This window comes from Staurois parvus, unplaced genomic scaffold, assembly GCF_062004578.1.
Source record: "Staurois parvus isolate SC_StPar_1 unplaced genomic scaffold, SC_StPar_1.0 ptg000175l, whole genome shotgun sequence".
NCBI lineage: Eukaryota > Metazoa > Chordata > Amphibia > Anura > Ranidae > Staurois > Staurois parvus.
Window position 1 is genome coordinate 9,026,523 of NW_028317971.1, and position 15,056 is coordinate 9,041,578.

Genomic DNA, 15,056 nt, shown 5'->3' on the forward strand with positions numbered 1-15,056 from the left:
TCCAATCGTCCTCAGGGAAAGCAGTCTTTTAAACTGCACAGCACCACTTGTAAACTAGGTTTGGGTAAAGAACGGGAAGTGGTGCTGGCGTAACAGAGGGATGGACAATGGTAATCAGGACAGATCTTCTAACTTGCTGACTGTTCCTCACAAATAACATTGTGTGAGGCTTCCAAAGACATGGGATTGGCACTAGATTTACCAAAAAAACATGTATGCAGCATTATATTACCTGGTGACACAAACAAATGGGTTGAACAATTTATTTTTTCAATGCAATGGAAAATGGATGGGTAAAGTGGGACAATTGAAATAATCAGCAGGGTACAGTGGTTTGTCATTCCAAATTTCTCAATAAAACATTTGTGTTGCAGTAAACAAAACGTTTAAGTTATAAGAAATCTTTAACACCGATAAAAAAAAGTTTGTACAAGCTAGGCTTATATGTATATAAATGTTTTTAAAGACAACACACATTATGTGAAACAAAGAATACCACTTTCTATACAGGAAAGGTTTATGTACAAAACAGAGTTACAGAAATGTTAAGAATGCCTTTGGTGGGTCAGTCAAAGCTGCTGCATGCTCTGGAGTGGTAGGGACATAGTGGACACATAACAGGGAGGCACAGGGTGGAATAAGTGAGGCAGGTGTACAGTATCATTTACTCAAATATGATTTAGTAATATTTTGACAGTTTTTTTGGAGCCAAATAGGGATGTAATAAAGATCTACCCAGACACCTGCAATTCCAGTCTTCTGTGACACCAACAAATGTATGGTCTATTATTAGGTCTACCAAAACACAGCTGGCTTTTTTTTTTTTCTAATTTGCTTTGCCTTCATTTTAATATAAATATAATGCTACTCTAGATTCACAGCTAGCTTTCCAAGATTTACCGTGGCTGTTTGAATTTGACCAACAAGCCCGAGTGCTACATAATTTTCTTCTCCCTCTTTACGATAAAAATCTAGAACAAATGAACAAAAAACTTATTTGCTACTCATTTTTATCTGCAGTGAAACCATCCAGCTCCTTTGGCTCCCCAGGTGCTCAATTAAAAAAATACATTTGTTATATAGAACACGACCAGCCCTGTGCATGTATGGCTTGTGTACTTGCCATGTCTTGGCCCCATGAGCTAAAGCACAAATTAAATTTAAAAGACGATCAATCAGATGTACTATATCCAATGAAAGGGCTTCTCCTTCAGCAGGAAGGTGTCATTCAGAAGTGCTAATTTCATGATGTAATGTTGGTTTCTGACTGTCATGCTGAGTTGTCAGTCAGAAGCTCTTACTGCTCTATGCTTAATTCACTATGAAAAGTGTAGAGCTGCATTGAGTCAGTGGAGTATATTACATGCAATATGACAGATATTTAACTCTTTAACTGGTTTATGTGGCCAAAGCTGAGGAATTGCATTCTGGGAGCATTAGAAATTGGTCAGGGGATGGGGAAGCATTAAGATATTTCCATAGGCATAAGGGTTGACCTGAGAACAAGAAAAGTTTACTGCGGTCAGCAAGTCACCTCTGGGCTTTGGTTTACATAGGAGCCATGTGACAGTATGGTAGCTCTCCACTTCTATTAACATAATACCTTTTTAGTAAAATGGCAACTCTAGGCCAAGATGGAACCCTCAAGTTACAGGTGAGATTATGGAATTATGGCAAAATTCTACCTTCCAGCAACATTAAACCTGGCGATGCATGGATCAAATTCAGCTGGTTCAGCAGGAACCAGCCGATATGCAATCTATGTATTGGCAGGCTGATTGTACCCAAGTCGAACCATTGATCAAGTTTGGTACAAACCAGCCTGTCAGATTTTTATTTACAGGCAAGTGCTGCCGGCTAGGAAGGCTCTCCGCCAGGAGAGCAGAACAGCGCTGTGGGAGGCATTCCCCCGTCAACACAGTCGGTGTTGATGGAGGAATGACTCTCATGGTGCTATTGTGTTGTCCCGGCAGAGAGACTTCCCAGCCTGTACAGCACAATGATTACAGTGATTTCCTTTCCTCGCACCCGTGGTGGAAGGAAAGAAATCAAGTCATCTTTGCACTGCATACATGTGTCTGAGAATCTGATGCCCATTACAAAACATTACCTCTTTGGCCCTGGTACACATAAATGATTAATCATTTCCACAATGAACCTGAAAAGTTCCAGGTCTCACTCTCTGAACTATTATGTGAAACCATTAGCAACCATTCCATCACCATACTTTTGTTAATAAGTCTGTGTAGGAACAGTGGTTCAAGAATTTTTAACAGTTTATTTAAAAAAAAAAAAAAAAAAAGGGAAGGTGCAGTGGGAGAGGTGCCCCTGATCATCAAAGGGCTCTTTTTACCATAAAGCTGTACCTACAGTACAATGGTCCTGAACATATACACTTATGCCTGCTGTGTCAAAGGGTGTGGAGGTAGTCACTGAAGCTCATTATGTGAACCATTAGCATATTGACCAAATGCTACATCCAAAAAAGAAATACAAACAAACACAGTTAAAGTAGTAATAAAGGTTCAGATTTTATTAAAAAAAAAACAAAACAAAAAAAAAAAAACATGTCATACTTACCTGCTCTGGGCAATAATATTACACAGAGCAGCCTCGATCCTCCTCTTCTCAGGTCCCCCGCCAGCACTCCAGGCCCCTCCACCCTGCTGTGTGCCCCCCACAGCAAGGCTCAGCCCTGCTGCCCACTGGCTGTGATTGACAGCAGCAGGAGGAGCCAATGGCTCCCACTGCTGTGTCTCAGCCAATGAGGAGGTAGAGACCTGGGAGAGCTTTTGCTCTTGTGCACATCACTGGATTGGGCTCAGGTGAGTATAAGGGGGGAGCTACACATTGAAGGTTTTTTACCTTCATGGATAGAATTCATGAAGGTAAAAAGCCTTTAGAACCACTTTAAGCAACTATGGATTGAGCAGCGTTTGTGTTTTGTATATTTTTACTCTTAGGGCCTATACTTACTCCATAAAAACACGGTTTCTGAATGATAAACAGAAATCTATAGCATTTAAATCAAAACAGGAGCAGAGAAAAGTTATTAAGTTATAGCAATATGTAAACCAAAAGAAAGAAGACTTGCATTTACTGCCAAAACAGTGATCGGTATAAAAACTTTTCATCATCCAACTCCCTTATAGGCAATATGTACATGATAACATAGAAGGAAAAAAGCTGTAAATCAAACTGCAACACTGAAGTCACAAGGTTTGACTTTTTTTTTTTTTTTTTTACAAAGGTATAAGGTTTGACATATATACTAACAGGGGGGTTCTTCTCAGATCAGTAATATATCCACGTACCCATCACCAACACTTAAAAGAATATACCATCCACAATGCTTTGGAACTTACAGCTAGTAAGGTTAAGGTTTACTTTTTTTGTATTTTGACTGAGAATGGGTTAAAGCTTCTTATTTTTTTTAATTACTAATAAATAAAAGCATGAAGCAGTGCTACCATATCTGGGGTGTGACTTACCAAGTAATGAAATGACAGGTGGGGTCACCAATCAGGTAATATGAAGGTAGACGCCTACTGGGGATTTCAGATTTGTTTAAACAATAGTAATAGCAGTGTGCTCCTTGGCCATCAGTGGCATTGCATAAGCTTACCATTGATGTATATACTTAATTACATTTGTGTTTTAAATCTTCTTTGGCTCAATAAATTTCAAACTTGCTACGCTATGCTGAATCACCTTTTTCTATTTGACTGCTGTCTGTGTCTACTATGAAGTCTACAATGGAAGTGTCCCCTCAAATTCTGTCATAGTGGTACAGGGAATTGGTACCATAGCATTTCTACCATAGCAATGCCCTGATTGTCACCAGGAAATTAAGTGAAGGAACCCTCCCTTATGCTGTTCATATCCAGCAATAAAAAAAACCCCCAAAAAAACCAAAGGATTTTGCCTTTGGTTCCACTTTGACCCACAATAAAATGTCACTGCAGCAAAGTTTATGTATAGCCAAAGTTTAGCTTTTGGATAAAGTATATATATTGGAACTGTCAATTTTGAGTGCGGTTTCTTACCCTGGTTAGGTAGATTCTCCCTTTCTATTGGTCTGGGCGACTGCTGTCAGAGACTGGAATGATTAGAAATAAAAAGGTTTCAGCTGAACATACACTTATCCAGTAAAGCATATGTACAGTATATGTGGAGATATTTCCCTTCACTTTCCTCCCCAAACACAATCAGACATTTCTCCAAATGTGTCAGTTTTCACCCAAACAGGTGTTTCCATTGGAAGATTTCCCATTTTGTCTTGTTCTACTGACCAATCAAAGAGTTTGGATTTCCCACTACTATCTGTCCTTGTGAGAGCAGACACCAAAACAGAGATTGTAACTCATTCCATTAGGGATACAGATGGCAATAACAAAAACAGAGGTTCTAACCTTTCCCTATGCTATGCAAAAACAAACAAAAATAATTGCAATTACGATTCAATATAATATGTAAAAGGGTCAGTCTCCACAAAAATGTTGTTTTATTTAAAGCAGTATTAGACCCAAAACCAAAAATGTAATAAACTGCACCTTACTATTCATTAGATGTGGTGACTGCATTAGTTTTCTTTTTTAGGCTCCCCCCCCTCTTATTCAGCTGGTGATTTGGTCAGTAAACACACCTCCTGTTTTAGAGAGCCACACTCTGGATGAATGAGAACGGGTGGCACAGCAGACAGCAGATTTGTCAGTATGGGGGAGAGGGTAGTGTTGGATGTACTAGCAGATTTAAAGACACTAGTAATTTGAAGCGAACCTCCAGCTCAAACTTTATAATCAGTTATAGCAAACAGTTTTCCTTTTGGGAAAAAGGCGATTAAATAAAAGCTGATCATTGTAAGCAGTCCTGCCAGTGTTAAATGGTTTGTCTCATACATATAAATGGATACATCTGGAAGAGCTTGTTCCTTTGAAAAACAACACTTACTGGCTGGATTAGCATATGAAAATAGAAGAAAGCAAGCCTAAAAAGGAAAAATTAAACCAGCCATCACATCTAAGGATTGGTAAGCTGCAATACATTACATTTTTTGTTTTGGGTTTAATAGTGCTTTAACGTATGTCTGAAGCATTTTGTTATTTTTAGATTAAGTAGAGAATGGATAAAGTCACTGTTGGCTTTTTTCCGCCCATTTGGGAGTGTATATCACCAGGACAAATTTAGGTAATTTCCATACCAGGTATATGGACAGCATTACAAACCTGACATGTTTTAAGCCTTCCCCAGTCTATCCAAAACACATTTTATTTTTTGGTAGATGCTGTGTGGTTAAGAAACGTGACAGTTTTTATATTTCTTGGGAGCTCTCTTAGTGAAATCTCTACCCTCAGGTTCCTTGGCCAAATATGATGCTCTCCCTATTGCACTTTTTTAATATTTTATATTATGGAAAATGTGACAGGAGAAAATGCAACACAAAAAAGTAGGCAAGAACATCCCGAGACTGTCAGGTAGGTGGGAACAGTCAGAAGTGATGACAGGCAGATCTCACTGTTGGGAGTATCCAAGACAAAAAAGTTTCCACATTTAAAAACTAACTTCATGTTTACTGTGCCTTAAAGTGATTGTAAACCTTTTTTTTTTTTTGTAATAGCAAACATGTAGAGGCTTTCTTCCTTCGGTTTTTACCTGTTGATCTAGCTAGTAACACGCCTCCTGTATCACAGGGCCTAGACAAACAACATGAAGAAGCAACAGAGACACCTTTATACAGCAGCATTGTCAGTCTGGGAGGAGTAGTGTTAGATGCACTAGCAGATTTAGATGCACTAACAAACTGAAGCCAAAATCCAGCTCACACTTTTTAAGCAGCAGTTCTGTTTCTTTCGGGATAAACGTTTTACATAAATAAAAGCTGATCATTGTAAGCACCACTGTCAGTGGCAAAGGGTTTGCCTCAACCCCCTAACTGCTACATCTGCAGGACAACTTGTTCTGTTGAAAGACAACACATTTACTGGCTAGATCACCAGATGAAAATGAAGGAAAGAATGCCTTTAAAAGAAATTGAATGCAGCCATCATATCTAAGAAATGCTAAGCTAAGCTAATGCTACACTGAAATATAATACAATAAATGTTGCTTTTGGGTTTAATACTGCTTTAACTTAAAGTGTTACTAGACCTAGGCCCTAAACCTGCATTTACTATATTTGGTCTCCCACAGTACACAGAACATGGAAATGCAATTATTCTAGTAAATATAAACTACTAAATACCTTTTCCCATCAGCAGTATATAGCAGTCTTGTGACTTCTTTCAGTGTCCGGTCGAGCACTGGATAAAGCTTGCAGGAGCAGTTTTCATTCTCCTCTGACAGCCCTATGAAGCTGCAGGACCCCTGACCCTTTGTCTGGACAGTGCAATTGGCTTTGTGCCGATCACATGCATCTTCCCAAAGCAAAAAAAAAAAAAAAAAAAAAGCAATAGCAATACACATCAAACTGAGCATGTGCATAGTGCCTCCTAGGGCTCTGTACTATCAGCAGATGGATTGGGGACTGTGGAAGAAAGGTAGGATCAGACAAGGCACGATCAAACAGCCTTTTTACATAATTTGCAGGATTATCCCCTTAGGATTCCACAGTGAATATGACAAGCATGCATATGCAGACTGATTTTATTGTGAGTTTAATAAAAACACTTTAAATTATAGGATTAGGACACTGCAGCATGTTGTTCATATTGTTGTTCAATTCATGTTTCCAGTAAGTGATAAAAAAAAACCTTCCAATCATTCAGTGAATCTGTTGTTGCACTCAACATAGTAACAACCTGACAGTAGGCACCTCAAGTCGCCTGCACACAACTAGTTTTAAAAATAGTAGTTTTGTCTATGCTGACGCCATCACAGTGACTTCCAGCGGTTCAAAATTTGTGGCATGCAAAAAGTGATGTATCTTATGGCATCAGCTAGAAGTTGAGCTAGAAGCAACAGCCTGGATTGTCACAGAATACCTTCATGCAATTACTCAGACAAGTATTCTATCACAGATTAGTACATATGAAACAGCAAAAATCTCATTTGCAGTGCCAAGGGACCATGTTTTTGCATTCAATGTGCTGAGCATTCAAACCAAGCTTTAGATGTTTTGAGCATTTAATGACTGTAAGCAAAAATGTGTTCCTAATGTTGGTGTGTATACCCAGCTATATGGTCAGCATTCAAGCTCACTTTAGTCAATATACTGCCACAGAAAGCAACTATCACTGTGGCAGCTCCTGAACAGCACACTGCAAATATGAAACAATGCCACTTATTAAGATGAAGGCAATGTTAGCTTATAGCTAAAAATTAAACAATGACTATTAGGAAATTCAGAAAAATGAATTCAAAACAATATGAATGGGAAGGACAACATTGTTTCAGATGTAACACTAGCAGCAACAGTCAAAAAAAACAAAACAAATTCTCCTAAAACTCTGCATTTGTGTTCTTTTAACAACCGCTATTCACTTAGGGATACATGTGGATCCACAATGTTCAACAAAAAAACAAAATTTTGCATAGCAGCCTCCAAAATTGCAGTTATAGATGTGTATGCCGCTTAATTATTTCTCCAAATACGTTTTAAATGCAAGATCCTATATTTTCAAGACTATGTAACAAAATATCTAAATCAAGTATAATTTTCTGCAGTAAAATAACAGAACAGTAGAAAGACATTACCAAACCAATGCCCTGAGCCCCGATGTATTATATATATATATATATATATATATATATATATATATATATATATATATATATATATATATATATATAGTCACACTGTCAAACCAACCTCTCAAGTTGATGTAACACTGACATGGGTAAGTTACATTACGCAATGGACATTATTGCTTAACTGCGCAATCTCACGGAAATTTATGTGGAGCCGGAATTAATTTAGACAATTATGACTATATATTAACTGAATGTTCTTTTACTCAGGCTCTGGTAAATAGATTGTGACTTTCTGTTAATCTACAAATTTCAGCAGTTCGCAATGGAGGTGGCATTACAAATGCTTACTGGTTACTTCTATTACAGACATTTCACTGTCCTAAAGAGGACAAAAAAAAAAGACTCATTTTCTAAAATTATAACCAATGTGTCCAGGCCTTGATTGCTAAGGTATATGATGAATGCAGCATAGAGACCTGAACTTTCATTGCAATATCAACATTTTAGTCCAAAAGTAGAATATTAAAACCACAAGAGTCTTTGCTTCCGAGGACATCATGTCATGTTTTCTTATCTTTGATAGCAAGAAGCTGCTCATTAAATTAAATTAAACATCAGTTATCCTTTCCACGGTGCGCTGTATGTCCCACTGAGTCTTTAAGGGGTTAAAAAAGCTGACTGATGCAAGCGACGCTTGTTTTACTGAAATAAATTAAATGCTTAAGGGAAAATAGGACCAGTGTATAGGCAAAAAGAAACTTTGAGATAAAGGCTTGGCAATGAGTCTTCAGTGATCCCTTCAGTGGCACAGGTCTCCAAGCAACAGAAGATGCCTATAGATTCTCCTTCTCAAAACACCAGGGAGATGAGCGGAAAAGGAAATCATATCACACATGTCCCATTTGTAACAGTCATTGCTCCAAAGTAACCACTTCCACTGCTTGCCCATCCACTGTAACTGTAGAATCAGATATCCTTGCAGTGACAGGAGCCATGGCAACTTGGACGGGTCCATTACCCTGCGTCAGGCTGGTCACCACCGTCTGATACATACTGACAGGGATTTGAACTAGACCTGGAAGGAACCAGAAAACTGTCAGTACTGATAACACGAACGAACAGGAATAAAACAAAATAACTAAAATCCAAATATCTAGTTTTAAACACCAACATTGATACAGCAACTTGTTTAAAGCAAAGAACCTTCTACATACTCTGATTTTTTTTATATATTAAAAAGCATATATAAATCAGTGGTAATAACAAAGCACCAACCAAAAACCGCATAAAATATATATTTAAATATTTAAAGGAAGCCTGTCCTGACAGAAATATGGAAGCTGAATTGCTGATCTTCCCTTTGAAAATAGTAAGTGTCAGGCTGTCATTCTGACAATCTTGCTTTAATTCTGTATACCTATTTAATCTTTGTAGCTGACCTATCAACTGAAATACCTGACTGTTCAATTCATCTTTTGGTGACAATCATTTTTATTTTGTTACTGACATGGAACAATTACACCAATGAGCCATTCCAACTTCACTACTTAATAACATGCAACTAGCAGTTATTAAAATTGTCAGCAATGGCAGATTAGAATATCTTCTCAGTACTTATAAAGTGATACTAAAGGTTCAAATTTTTATTTTTAAATAAAAAACGTGACACAAACTACTTTGTACATCCACTTGGGTCCCCAGCAGGCGCTCCCAGCTCGCTAAAGGGTACTTTTGCAGGCTCACTCCTGACTGCATTTATAGACACAGACAGCAGGGCATGGCCCCGCCCTCTGCTTCCTCCTCACTGGCTGTGATTGACAGCAGCAGCAAACAATGGCTCCCACTGCTGTCTGCCAATGAGGAGGCAGAGAGCTGGGACAGCAGCCACACTCGTGCACATTGCTGGATCAAGATTGGGCTCGGGTAAGTATTGGTGGTGCTGAGGGGAGAATTGCATAGTGAAGGTTTTTACCTGCATGCATAGAATGCATGAATGTCAAAAACCTTCAGCCTTTACAACCACTTTAAGTTTCCTTTAACAAGAGAGCGACACCAGAGGATCCCATGATGCATGCCGCACATGCTGCATATGAGCGGTGGGTGTGCTTCTTTCACTCAGGGGCTTGATTGGCCACATTTCTCTTAGCTTTTACATACATACATACATACATACATATATATATATAATATATATACATACATATATATATATATATATATATATACACACATACATACATATATATATATATATATATATATATATCACATCACCATTTTGGGTACCCATTGAACATGGCCTTACTGCTTATAGATCCATTGTTGCCTCTCTCTATGGCTTTTATGGTTATGCTTCCAACTATATATTTCTATACGTCTTTCTGGGTCTGTTCCTAAGGGACCCTTTATTTGGATCCCATATGTTGAATATACTGCCTTTTTTCATGCATGGCTTATGACTATAATCTTGTTAGATAACTGTGGCCTTTTATATACACCTTAGTCAGACCGGCCAGATATCCCTGTTGTGACCTATTGGGACCCTTGTAGTTGTGTGGCAAACTGTGGGGATGCTGATGGCGAACTCCTGGCGACTCTAGGTGGACGCGGGCCTTTCCCCTCTTTTTGGGTTATTTTTACTAGCACTGGATATGGTCATACTGACATACATATTGACTAAGTGTAAATACTGTCTGTCGCTCTTGTATTTCTTGAATACATATTTATGTATCGTCTTTAAAAACAATGCTCTGAATATCCTCCCTGTGTACACTACTGATGTTTTGTCTGTTAGGACACAGCACTACGAAACCCATCTGACCCCTGAAGAAGGAACCGTATTCCTAGACATGTTGGGAGGTATTGGAAGACTACACTGCTATCAACCAAGATTTATTCATGTATATCGGTGTATCTGTATTCCATTGTTTATTGTAAGTGTAACTGTAGTTGAATCATTATCAGGTTTTATAGGCCTTTTGGCCAAAATCTTTATGCGAATAAAAACTGACAATTTGTCTTTTAGATATTTCCTCTATTTTGTTTCTGCTGTTAAAGTCTCAAGGGGATTCATATGTACCCTTTAGGTCTTTCTATGCAACAGGAGAGCTGAGCATCCCTGCAAACCTCACTATTCCATGGTACAATGGAGCCAAGTGGGAATTCACTAGCAACTGCAGGTGGGCCTTTTCTTTCATCCTCTCAAAAATTTGTTTAAAAAATACTGATGAAGTTATTTACATACATACATACATACATTGATCTGTATAACAACTTAAGCTTTTGGAATGTTTTTAATGATTTTTTCTCTATAGATTTTGAGAAGATGGTACATTATACCTGTATATCTTTTAAGTAGCAAAGGGGAATATGATGAATACACCTTATCTCAGAGAAAGAACATACAAAAAGCTTGTATAGTTTTTTTTATATTGCACGTCATGATAAAATGCGACACCAACAGGTTGCTTGGAAAGATTTATTTTTTTTAATTCTGCAATTAAATCTTTATTAAAAATGAAGTATAAAGTTACATGGGATAGTTGGCTATGAAATGAGTATGAATGAACAGTTCTTTAGAATAAGATGGTACCACAGAATAAGATGCATATTGTGTACACCAGATACTGCAGTACCTTACTATATTGATGACATTGGGGGCGAGATTCAGTGTGTTGGAGAGACGTGACCGTCTTTTAATAAAACTGAAAGGGTCTTAATCCCCCACTTTGGATTATGGACATGTGCAGACTAGATTAGCCTAATCAAAGCCCCACGCCTGACCAGATGCTGTGTCGGGACAATCAGAAACCTGATTAATACTTGTCAAGGGCTTAATCACTCCACTGTCTGTCCACTGAGCTTTAATACAAGGCACTCTTGCCCTGTAGACTGTGATTGCTCCACTGTAGGAATGTGCACAGTGTTTAACTGCAAGGCAATGAAAGGGCTCCCTTGCTTCAAGCATATCCTGGCAGACTGAATGAAAATGAAGCAGCATAAAGCATGATGGACTGAGTCTAGTGTGTGTGTATACACACACACACACACAGTATGAATCTGCAGTTATGAAAGATCACTCCACCATGCAGCCACAGGGTTTGTCAGACCTTAATTTTAAAATTACTGGCAGAGGAATGAGGTGCTTAATTTAACAGTAATAAAACTATGCCATCTGAGAAGATGACCACAATGCTGCCCATACACATTTTCTAATAATTCCAGTCGAATACATTTAGCTTTCAAATGCAAAAACAAGCCAACCCACCACCAACAGGTGCTATGCATTTAAAGTGTAAGTAAAGGCAAAACCTCTTTTTCCATTTTGGAAATAAAATAGGAGGGGTTATATACCCTTCCCTTACTATTTGCTATTGGTGTCCCATAGGGGAGATTTCCCTTCACTTCCTGTCCCATAGTCAGCACAGGAAGTGAGTGGATATCCCTCAAAAGTCAGGGTATTCCAGGGTGTCACCAAAACTAATGCCCCATTGGAAAATTTTCCCTCTATTACTGTTCTGATGTCAACCCAAAATTGTGCGTTTTCTTTTACTTTCAATGATAATGGTAAACAGGACAAATGGAGAGGGTGAATCTCCCTAACAGGAGCAGAAAGTACAAAAAAAAACCCAAAAACTGACAGTTTTCTAATCTCCCTCCACCCTATTGAAATCCTTAAAAAAAAAACAAAAAAAAAACCTGCAACTAAAGGCAAGCCTTTTTTTTTTTTTTTTAAGTATATTTATATGCATCTGGCAGGGATATGTGTATGTGGTATTGATCCATATAATGAACAAGGTGAGAAGAAATAAACTCGTAAATTGGTTTTGGAGTTTGACCCATTTTATTGTTTGGATTATGAAACCTGGCTGAAATTTTTAGAAAGCTGGCATGCGTATGCCAAGCATAAAGGGGGCACTATAGTTCTAGTCTAGCAAAAAAAACACAAAAAAGAAGCATTAAATGTAATTCAAGGGGCTAAAACAGCAAAATAAGACCTTGAAAACAAATGGCTGTTTACGCATTCAGCTTTGCAAGTGGTTCATATATACAAAAGAATATATGTGCTAGGCAGTCATTGTACATTTTTATTAAAGTACAACTATGGCTTCCCACATGGCTACAGCACTTAATTATAAAGGTCATCTGCGCTTACAGTTTTCTCTTTGCTCCCCTACAAAGTCTTGTTGAGTTTGGCAGGACAGTCCACCTAATGCAGCGTCGATTGATATTGGTGTAAGGATGCTGCAATGCTGCTAAATCAGAGCAGAGTTGTCGCTCTCCTGTAGGCTGTGCTTGCCAGCATTGTCACTGATGATTCACATGTCTGTAGTTTCTCAATTAGCACCTGGCCACACCTATTAGCTACTTGGATTGACAGCACTGCCTCTGTTGCTGAAACCCTCACTGTGAGCTGCAGTGTCTGGTAGGGGGAGCATGGGATACTCAAATTAAGAAAGCTCATACAGAGAAGGTGAGGGAAGTCCTAAAAAATTAAAAAGGCCTATACATCTCATATTAACTGGATTGGGTACTTATTAGACTACCAGACAGGAGACTTTAGGTGTATTTCTGTAACAGGCAAGTTGATCCCCTTCTGACTTCTCATATTCCATGGTGACCTCTTTGGCCAGATGGGTTTGCCCATGCCCAACTTTAAGCCTCATTCCGTGGTCAAAAATGGTTCTTTCCAGTACTTCTGTTGCATCCGTCATAACATAAATATGGGGTGATGGGGAAGGGGGGGCAGGTACTTTACTAAAACTGGTATACACAGAATCTGGGGCAGCTGTGCATAGTAATCAGATTGCAGGTTTTATTGCAGATTGCAGGTTTTATTATTAAGCTTTTATTTATAGCTTAAAGTGTTATTACACCCATGACCCTGCATTCACTATATCTGATCTCCCAAAGTACACAGAACATGGAAATGCTATTAGTCCAAAACACGTAGTGTAGATCCTGGCTGCTCTCTCCGTCCTCTAGGAAAACTGTCAGAAGTTATTCACACAAACAGCAGGCAATCCACAGTGATGGCTCTACCGCCCCACCCCATCCCAAGCAAAAGGTGACTGACACCCTCAGATGTGCAAATTTCCCTGTGAGATTTTGTACAGGGGTTGTCCATGCTTTACACTCAGATGTCAGATTACACTCAGCTCTCTGGTCTGACCTGGGGAGTGCAACGTTAGATCCCCATCCCATACCTCCCGGAAGCTGAGAAATACCATCCAGTCTGTCTACTTTGGAAGGCTGTGGAGGAGAGAGGGCTACAGATAAACAGGTATAGCTGATGTGGGAGGATTTAAATTCTTCACTGCACATCACTTGAGGCTAGTTGCTTTTGTAAGGGTTTATTATCACTTTAAAGGGAGTCTGCCAGGGTAGAAATATAGAAATGGCCACTGGCGACTTATTTTTGATGGTTTGATTAGTAAACAACCTACAACAAGCATATATGAATTAAATGTCCCAGCATCTGACTTGCACCTGTTCATTTCACATTTGTTAAGTCTACAAGAAACGAAGGAGAAGGATGGCTTAGAGAGTACACCTTAAAAAAAAAAAAAAACAACAGAGCAGCAATTGTAATTCCAGCACTTCTGTCATTCATGACAGAATGCCTTTCAAGTAAACCTGTTATAAACCAGGGCAATCTACATTGAGTAGGTTCCTTTTGGGTAAAATAAACTTAATTTGTGATATTTTATTAGGTTGACATTGTAATGAAATAACCATTAAAGAAAAAAAAAAAAAAAAAAGTCTTGAAGCTGAACTGCATTCAAACGGATTAAAACAGAGATTAAAAACATACTGGAGCTAAGGATTTGTATCTCTGCCCATTCAGTTCTGAGATTTACACAGCTTTGCCACACAGCACAGCCCTTTCTGGCAGGACAAGGGAGATGATTTTTTACTCTACTGCAGTTTAGGAACATTTACAGGTCTGGTCCCACCTTTAGCCTACTACTGCACAGTGAAAGGAGAAGTAGCACATTACTGAGTTTCTCGCTGTCATTTTGTCTTTTACTTCTAGCCCCTTGTTATCACATGAGTGTGGCAGCACAACTGACTGGCTTTTTGTGCTGCTTCTCCCTCTTCCAGTCTGAACTCAGTTGTACAGGGATTGCAAGAGGCTGATACCAAGTCAAATGTAGGTAATTGCACTGCTTGCATAAAAAAGTAATGTTTTTAATGAGTGTGTGTGTGAGTGTGTGTGAGAGAGTGTGTGTGTGTGTGTGTGAGAGTGTGTGTGAGAGAGTGTGTGTGTGTGTGTGTGAGAGTGTGTGTGTGAGAGTGTGTGTGTGTGTGAGAGTGTGTGAGAGAGAGAGAGAGTGTGTGTGAGAGTGTGTGTGAGAGAGAGAGAG

The 15,056-nt window shown here is 38.7% G+C and overlaps 1 protein-coding gene across 3 annotated transcripts in view; it reads right to left on the reverse strand.

The window, feature by feature from the left end:
- Nucleotides 1-249: 249 nt before the first annotated feature.
- NRF1 (nuclear respiratory factor 1) overlaps nucleotides 250-15,056 on the reverse strand; it is a 101,231-nt gene continuing 86,424 nt past the window's right edge. For 2 of the 3 annotated variants that reach the window (XM_089676918.1, XM_089676920.1), the window contains exon 11: nucleotides 250-8,764. In XM_089676918.1, coding sequence (XP_089533044.1) covers nucleotides 8,601-8,764 — 164 coding nt within the window. In that variant the 3' untranslated portion in view covers nucleotides 250-8,600. The remainder of the gene's footprint in view (nucleotides 8,765-15,056) is intronic. The other variant, XM_089676921.1, reaches the window with a different exon arrangement.